Below are 9,665 nucleotides of genomic sequence, written 5' to 3' on the forward strand. Positions count from 1 at the left end.
GAACATCTTTAGCTAATACTAGTTTATGAAACTTGGGCGATTTCAGCACTTTTCCTGTTATTGACAAGCACTGTAAACGTCAAATAGATAAAATGGCCATTTTTTCGCCATATTTGTTCGTTTATTTATAAAAAATTGAAAACCTACTACTAAATACTACCTAAATACTAAGAACCTTTCCTTGCAATTTAAAGACTTTTTGGTGGATTTTCGCAATCCCAGTTCTCATGTTGGCATTATCGGCTATCTGCAAAGGTGGTCTTGTTGTAACGGGTGGTATCTTCACTGGAGGATCTAGCTCTTTTTCTTTCTAATAAAGAGCTTCATGTCCTCCTTTGCATATAAAGGACACCTAATCTTTTAACTACTGACGCGTTTTATGAGCTTATTCCCGGTGCATGTTCACCCAACGTTCATGTAACCTATGCATGTAACCTTGTCGCGCCACTGAGCTTTATTGCCAACACGGTAGGATGTCCCTACTAAGTTGATTCAGTTATTTAAAATGATCCAAGTGAGGCCTATTATGGATGGGACTGCGCGTAACTGCATGATTCGCTGCATTGGGAAGTTTGCCCAATGCAACATGGCTGACTGCAAGACACGTGCCGGTTTTTTCATCATAGCCATGGACTAAGTTAAGTGACCAATCAAATGTGGATGTAATAAGTTAATAGAAGACAATGATATTTTAAGTGCAAAATTAGAAAGATAGTGTAGTTTGGTGTTCGTCTTTTACCGCTGTTACATTTGAACAGCGGCCGCACAGTGGGACAAAATCGTGAAAATATGGTCACAAGTATAGAATGTTCATAAAATGGGCCAAATTTTGTTACTCTCGGGTTACTTTCACATTTTTTGGGTCGCTCATTACAAATCTGATGTCAAAAAAACAGAAAAAAATATGGCGGATCTAAAATGGCGGAAGATTAGGCTAACTTTTTTTATATTTTTCTTAAAATTGGTATAAGGGGGAATTAAGGGTCTTTGAGTATGAATCCGATTTCAAAACTGTTTTTTTTTTAAATAGATGATCCAATATGGCATAACAGTGAATGATAGTCATAGGCTTGAGAATTTACGACAACAAAAGATGTAAAAATTTTTTTGAGACTCACTGAGCAGAAAAAATAGGTTTTACATAAATGTTTGTCTGTTACGAACCAATAGAGCTGAACAATAGCTCGAAAGATTTTTTTTCAATCACTCAAAAAATGCAAAATTTATGCAAATCTTTGTGTTTCCATATTTTTTTTTGCACTCATCACATCACTGACAAGGGGTTTCCTTGGATGTGGCTGGTCCTTTCAGGAAGATAGTTTTGCGGCTTAATTGAGTTATGTAATAGCTCGAAAGTACTTTTTAATTTTTTTTAGATTCAAAACTAAAACAATGATGCAACTTTTTAGCTGTCAAAATTTTAATTTTTTGGTACGCCCCGATATTTAATAAGGGCCTTCTCGTACAGTGTTACTGTTTTTAAAGTGCTCTTTTTCCGATTCAATAAAGCTAGCCAATTCTCATCATATAGATCAAATGTCTTGATTTTGTGTCATTTTGACCCTATCCAGTTTTATTCAATTTTCGACGATTTGAGACCCCCTGAGACAGAAAAAATAGGTTTTATGAAAAATGTCTGTCTGTCTGGCAGTAGTCTGATGACGCGATAACTTTCGAGGGAATTTTTTTCATTTAAATTTCCTTTTGCACACTGGTTTGTGGTCCAAAAATACAGGTAAAGTACGTTAACCAGCCTTCTACTGCCAATATTTATGGTTATAGCCATGTAAAATCATACTAAAAAACGTAATAATTCAATTTTTCCAAGAATGTACGCAGGACATAGTAAAAAAACAAAAGATACAAATTATTTTGTTTCAAAAGTTCTATAAAATTGATCTGTACTATTTTTCAATAGCAACCACAGCTTGTTTATTCAATTTTTGTATATTCTGTTTAGTTATATCTACATCTTCGCTTAATGTGCAAGCATAGCAATAATTTAATTGATCAACCAAGCCCGAGCGCGTAGCGCGAGGCACATTTATCGAGCGCGAAGCGCGAGAAACAGATATTATTGAGCACGAAGCGCGAGAACCATCAGTCGCGCGCCCTAGGCGCGCTCAATCTTGCGAGCTAAGCGAGCCGCGCGCGATGAGAATCTGCCCACACAGGGGGCAGATTTTTTGACATTGGATGCGTAATCAGTGACCCTACAAATGAGAAAGGAAGTCGTAATTAACAGAATTTGACCCATTTTACGAACATTTTATACTTTTCGCCAGGTTTTCGCGATTTTGTCTCACTGTGGGCCGCAAGCGTCGGCTGTGATAACATGACCTCTGGATGCTTTTTTTTGGATAAAGTTCCGAATAGCTGAATTGTACTTTGATGCGCTGATTACGAATATGATAGCTGAAATTGGCGACAAGGCCATTTTCATGGTAAACCCATGAAAAAAACCTCAACAATCATGGCTTTTTACGTTCATCTAAGCCAATACGCACAATATCACTAAGTATTTTTTAAAAAGTTGTATACCTCATCCAGTTAAACATTTTTAACATGTTTATCTGCGAGTGATAGTTTTCGCGAAAATTAGTGATACATCGATTTTTATCAAGAAAAAAAAACCTTAAAAATCAAGGTTTTTTGCGCTTAGCTCAGCCAATATACAAAATTTCGCAAAATATTCTGAATAAAAGTTGTAGATCTCCTCAGCATTTAATCAAATGTAATAGCTTTCAATGCAATAAGCGACAGGTCTTTCCTTACAATCCGCGCTCATAGTTCTTAGGGGCGTGTGTTTCTTGCGTTCCTTTTTTATTCTCGAGGTTTCCTTCTCCCGAGTCCTAATCAAGATGCATGAAATACGGTAATGGGCAGTGCCGAAATAGTTGATCGTTGCATGTCTCACTAATTTTCTCGGAAAATATCACTAGTGGGAAAAATGCTTTAAAAAGAAAATTTGTATCTCGATGAGATTTACAACTTTTGTCTAAAAATTTCGCAGAATTTTGCGTATTGGCTGAGATATACTCAAAAATCCATGATTTTTATGGTTTTTTTTTACATTAAAATCGATATATAATTCATTTTTTCGGAAACTATCACTCGCAGGGAAAAATATGTACCTCAATGGGAGCTACAAATTTTGTAAGGAACATTTTGCGAAATTTTGCATATTGGCTTAGATAAACGAAACTATGATTTTAATGGTTTCTTCATGGTTTCATCATGAAGATGGCCTAGTCGCCAATTTTCACTATCAAATTCGTAATCCGCGCATCAAACTAGTAAGTATGCAGAGTTTAAATAAAATCGGAGAATGCAGCTATTCGGAACTGCACCCAAATGGGTAGGATATGGAGACTCAATTGAGGTTCTAATTGCAACCTATTTTAAATCTACAACCGGATAAAATAGAAATATGTACCACTTGGGAGGCCTAAAGTAGGATGTAGATGTGTAGAAATCAGTCCTGCTCTTCTAAAAACATGGAGTTTTTTCCACTATTTCCAAACTCATCAACTTTGGTCGACGGTGAACGGCTACTGAACTAGCATGCGCTCGTTTTTTTAAATCTTCAGAATTCTAAGAAATCGAGCTAATTTCGCAGAATCCCAATATTAGCAAATATAAAAACTCTTTAAAAATCACTGAATATCACTATTTGTGATCAATCGTAGGAGGTACTGCCTACAAAAAATTACAGAACTTTACTCAAGTAATTTCGTTTAATTATTCGATTATATATTGAAAGTCGAATCAAAAATGATTATTGAAAATTGACTCGCACAATCATCGGGCGTTACTATTTCAATTTAAATATTTGATGCTTGAAATTAGCTGCTCCAAATGTGTATTTAATTGATTAATATATGTGGGTGTTCGCATAACAAGGGCCCTTAAGATCGGTCCTTGTTTAGGAAATATGCGCATTTTTCAAAGTTGAGGTCAATATTATTATTTTTGGGTTTTAATGGCGAAAAATACAGGGACTTTAGTGAATTAAATTAGACTATACTCATATTCAGAGAGTAACCTGAAATATGTCTATTTCATTTTGGAAGAAAAAATATAAAACTTGTGCTTATAGCACTCGTCATGCTTAGATTCCTTTTTCTCGAAAAACGCTTTTTCGCTATTCCAACTTCAAAGATGCTTTGGTGACTTGTTTTTCAAATTAGAGGATCCATTTTAGGCCTGCGATTTCTGGAATTTATCCGGCTATGTGTCCCTGTACGTAACTCCATATCAGTCATAAGCTCCTTTTCCATGGGCATTTCCACATATTTGCACTAAAAATCTATATTAATTTTGCTTTCTTAATGAATTATTAAGATTAGCCATTTGCGACAAACTGGCCGTTTTAGACCCACTTCCCCTAAGCTTAGATAATTTAAAACCTTGAGATTTAAAATTTTGGCGTTAGAAATTTTAAATTAATTGATAAGGGATTGTTTGTTTTGAATCAAACTTCGTGAAAGTAAACAATTGTGAGGCCCAAATACGACAGATGGGTAGACACTTGACATCACAGTAAAAACTAGAGGTTCCTTTATGTCAGAGTTCTAATTTTATATACAGGCTAGTGCGCACTGAATTCTGATCACAGAAGTTCCGTATCATTTGTCGCGGATACTGTTCGGATCGGTGACCAGAGAACTAATAGAGCATTCGTTTATCCTGCACTGGTGTACTCCAAGAGTACTTAGATCGCTCCCTCTTACTTCTTCCTTTTCTCGCTCCAACCTACTTCGTTGCACATCGGAGTGCACCAGTGCAAGATAACCGAATACGCTATAAATAATCATCCAAGGCGTCTGTGGTAAGGTGCACTTGTGGTCAACCACACTGATGAGTCCACACAAGTGAATCTGGGACGAACACCGGCAATCAAGAACGATTGCCATACCAACTCTTTGGAGTCGGCTTCGATGTTGCAGATTTCTACGTCTCGATTCTTAGTTTGAATGTAGGGATCTACCTCACCAACCTCTAATAGAAAATCGCTATAATTCCATAGAACGTAACGCCATCTATGAAGATTCTTGTTTATTGGAGTTCTCTTGAAACCAAAAATCGATCATTGTTTTATGGTACGAATGTCTTATCATACAATGAACATTAGCGTGACCCTTTTTTTTTACTTCTAAAGCTTTCTTGCTCTATTTTCCCAATTTTATTCAAAAATACAAAAAAATGATTTCAAAATTGGAGCCAAATGAACTAGTATTATTTTGCGGTGCAAAGACTATGACGTTTTCCATTGATTTTATATTAGAAAACAGGCAGCTCTTTGTTGATGTACGATTCAACCGCGATGTTACCCTGGCAAACCGAAGGAACCGAAAGGAGCCTCTACGAAGTACCCGAAAAGACCCCATTAGGCCCCATTCGGTTTCTTTAAAAAAACTCGAAGAAACAGCAACATCAACTTTTAAAATGTTGAAATTTGTATTCTACGTTAAAATTCCCTATAGAAGGTCACGGAATGATCGCAATAGTTTCTCTTTGCAACGGTAAAAAGATGTAAAAAATATAAGACGTATAACGCCTGTTGCCTGCTATTTACGGGCGATGAGTTTGAAGTGTAGCAGTCAATAGGCGTTATACGTCTTCTATTTTTTAAAACTTTTTACCGTTGCAAAAAAAAAACGATTGGGATTATTCTCTTACCTTCGATTGGGAATTTTAACGTAGAATCCAAATTTCAACAGTTTCATCACATTTTTAACAGATTTTATATTATATTTTTCGGTACTACTTTGTTTTCTAAACATAGTCCTAAATCTTTGAACCAACTTATTTTTTTTCAATAACGTATTATCCTAAATTTATTTTCAAAACGAATTTAAGTATATTCTTAGAAAATAAATTATTACCTAAAAAAAATCATGATGCGGTCCAATAAGAAGGGCCTGCTTTTGAATATTTTAAGAGTTCTTTTAATTGGGTTCTAAATAATGTATTTTAATTTATTAAAAGAAGTATTTTTATTTAAATTCTTGAAAATAGAATGAATTTTAATATCAGAAATTTTAAAAATAAATTAATTTTCATATTATTTTTCCTTTTTGGAAAATGTAATAATCTAAATAGATTGCTTCGGCATCAACCACAAATATTTCAATCTGTCGAGAAGTTGGTGAAATAAAAAATATTTAAATAATTATAAAATTATTAAAACAACATCAATTTTGAAATTATCTAAAATAATCAAATGCTTCAGCAATCTTAAACATTTTTGAACAATTGAAAATTAATTCTAAAATTACTAGGTATTTTTAAATTACCGTATAATGATGATTCATTTAAAAAAGTCAATAAGCGTTCTTATATCCCAATATTATGTAAAAATTAAAGTTGGTCACTTATTGGATATTTCTTGGGGATCCATAATAGTATCTTTAAGCTGATCAACTTTAAAAGTAACGATTGGTTCTTACTGTTTGACACATTCTAAACAAGAAACTGAAGCGTCGAGTGATTTGTAACATATCATCGCGCTTAAATTGTAGATGAACAAAAACTGCCTTCTGGCCATGTTAAATTAATGGGAAACTTTATAGTCTTTGAGGTACGTGTTGATATCAAATAATTTCTTATTTATTTCCTAACTGAATTCTAAAAAAAGTTTTTACTATAAATAAGAACCACACTAATAAAAATACTTTGGAATAAAAGTCTTTTTTATCTAACGTTATCGCTGTCGAGGCTTCAATTTCAGATTAAAGTGCAGTGAAAATCTTCTATCGCGCCGAATTTAGGGTGTTTAAATTTTGACAATTTTTATTCAGAAGCACTTTAAAGTGTAATATTTCAAAAATGATGGATTTTAAGTCGATTGATTTTGAATAAAACCAGTATCAATTTGAATACTTTGAAATTCAACAGTACATTATTGTAAACAGCTTTACATTTTAAAGCTTCAAAAAGGAACTTAAGGAAAATAAACCATTGTTTTCCATTAGAGAGTCTGGGTGTAGTTACTGAATCCAAAAATGTCTTTTGCCGAAACATTATGTCACTTTAACTAAAATTAGTTGCCTTTGTCTCATTATGACACTGGTAATGTCCCTGGAACCCGTGCATAATTAAAAGAGTCTACAAATGATGTCAAATTTAATTCTGAGGTCTAGCCAATGTTCTTTGATAATCTAAAGAATATTACTATGTGAATAGTTTCATTTTACACATAGCCGATATATAGTAAAATAATGTATGCAATAAAAAAAGTTAATAATTTTGATTAATTAAATTTTAAAATCAAAGTTTTATTTTTTATTTAAACAACAGTTTTCTACATTATTCTATTTATAAAAATATAATAGATTTTATAGATAGCTCGTCAATGATTTCATCTAAAATATTTCACGGGAATAGAAAGAAAAACTATATTTACCTGAGTTTTCCAGTTGGTGGTTGTCCATAAGGTATTCCAAGGAATGCCGAATATCTTCTTCCACTTCTCGATTCCCGTATTGTGCCATTTAACATACCTTGCGAGATTCTCACTAAAGGTTGTGAATTTATCAGAAAAATGCAGCACATGAGGTGCAGCATTATTAAGAAAATTTGATAATTAGTTATCCCAAGCTTCATCTTTAACACTGTCAGCAAAAGGCCGATTCAAATCAACGTTGATAAATAGCAATCACTTTTTCTTCAAGCTTTAGTTGATCTACTTCAATAAACAGTCTATTACCTGACGTATGTGACACCAAAATATTTTTAAATCTGAAAAGTAAGTTATCCGCTAATTGAATTACTCATGTTATTGTATATTTCAGTTTATTTTAGAAATTATGAGTATATTCCTCCTGTAGCAAATGGATGGTCCAAAAATCTTGCTAATTTCGCTTTTATATTAATTTCGACTTTTGGCTATGCTTATTGAAAGCCTTAACTAGCTTTTTTTCTGCTCCCGGTGCGACTGTTGAATTTAGATCCTTCATCCTCCACAAAGCTAATGCTAATATTTAAAATTTTGTAAGGTCTCGAATAGAATTATGATTATTTTAAAATCTAAATTTATTAAAATGACAGCACTACCCTAGTAACGGTCATCTCTCATAAATAGCAAGGATTTTTGACCCAAAGTTCTTAAAACATTTTTAGTTTGGTGCGCGGCGGAAGTCTCCGTTTTAAAGATTTTAAATTTAATGAGACAAAAATTATAGCTTTACGCCCTGCAGAAATAAATATTAAGGGCAGTTAATTTATCTGCTCAGGAATCTTTCTCAAGAAACTCGCGTAGTTTAGGGTATAGTCGAGACTTTCAGAAATAGGAAGTTGAATAAGATATGAGTAGTATCCGGTAGTATTCAGTTTTGGCACCAGATCAACAATGGCCTAATATTTAAGGAATTATTAATATATTTATATATTTATCCCTGGGCCACTGAACTGTCCGGTTTTAAAACTAGTACTTAATTTCTACTTGGGATAAGTTAAGGAAAATTTCAGTACAAGATATAATAATAAAGTATAAACGGACGTTACTCACAACAATTTGGAACCCCTTTTATTCAAACCCGTTTTTAGCCACAGTGCTTTTTTATTTTATTTATTTTATTATAGCTTTATCTGTATTTTCGCCAACATACGTTCAATACTTTCACTTCGCATCCATTTTTTCCAGTATCTGTATGTAAAACTTTTGCCTCATTAAATAACTGAAACTTTTGCCACGCACAGAACGAAGGATTCTACCAAAATATTCTGTATCCAAAATTTCTTTTGGGTATTCTTCCTATATGTTGATTTGGCACTTTCCCACTGAACAATTGTTCTTTGATATTATGTTCTTCGCGTTTATATATAATTAGTAAAGGAGATAACAAAGCGTGTCTAAACGTATTTTAAATACTATATTTTTTCCATGAGAAAGAATTTATGAATAATAGTAGGTTTAATGCTTTTTTGATATCTTTTTTATGTGAAGGTTAGTCAACTTCATTTATAATACGTATCTTCATCAGGTTATTTATATGAAAAATCAAGTATTCTCAAGCACCTACTTGTAATAAACTCTTTTTTGTTACTGAATTTAATAAATTATGCGAAATTTATCAACGCATTAAAACTTAATTAAATATAAATTACCAAACAAAAAATAAATAAAATAATTACTTAGTTTATTTTATAAAATAATTTATGTTGGGTAATAAATTTGTATTTCAGAAAATAGTTCATTCTGATATTTACCATACAATTAACTCAGAAAAAGCATTAATAATTAAACCATATATATCATATCTTTTCCTGCATTTTTAAAAATTAAAAAGTAATCAGCAAAATATGCCAATCATCGTATAACATTTATTCTGTATACATTGAAAGTTGGAACGATACAACTCAAAACCACACTTTGTGAAATAATTTTCTTTTATTGCACTTTTTTTTAATTTTAAGGAATTTGAAAAATAAATTTTTGTCAGTAAATCTGAAAGAAAAATCTCCCATATTTTATAAAGTGTAAAAACAGCAAGTTAAGTAAACAACATAATCTGTAGAATAGATGCTACATACCTTATTTCACTATATATATGTATATATATTAAAAATTTGTCATAAAGACAACCGCAGGATTTCACGGAGAGCGGGTGTTAATCTGAAAAATTACACCTGCTCCCAGCGAAATCGCGGTTAAATTTCAG

At 32.7% G+C, this 9,665-nt stretch overlaps 1 protein-coding gene across 1 annotated transcript in view; it reads right to left on the reverse strand.

Annotated features, from left to right (window-relative positions):
• LOC117180506 overlaps positions 1-9,665 on the reverse strand; it is a 57,623-nt gene that overhangs the window by 14,637 nt on the left and 33,321 nt on the right. The window contains exon 6 of the mRNA XM_033373003.1: positions 7,409-7,520. Coding sequence (XP_033228894.1) covers positions 7,409-7,520 — 112 coding nt within the window. The remainder of the gene's footprint in view (positions 1-7,408; positions 7,521-9,665) is intronic.

Source organism: Belonocnema kinseyi, chromosome 9 (genome assembly GCF_010883055.1).
Source record: "Belonocnema kinseyi isolate 2016_QV_RU_SX_M_011 chromosome 9, B_treatae_v1, whole genome shotgun sequence".
In the NCBI taxonomy this organism is placed as follows: Eukaryota; Metazoa; Arthropoda; class Insecta; order Hymenoptera; family Cynipidae; genus Belonocnema; species Belonocnema kinseyi.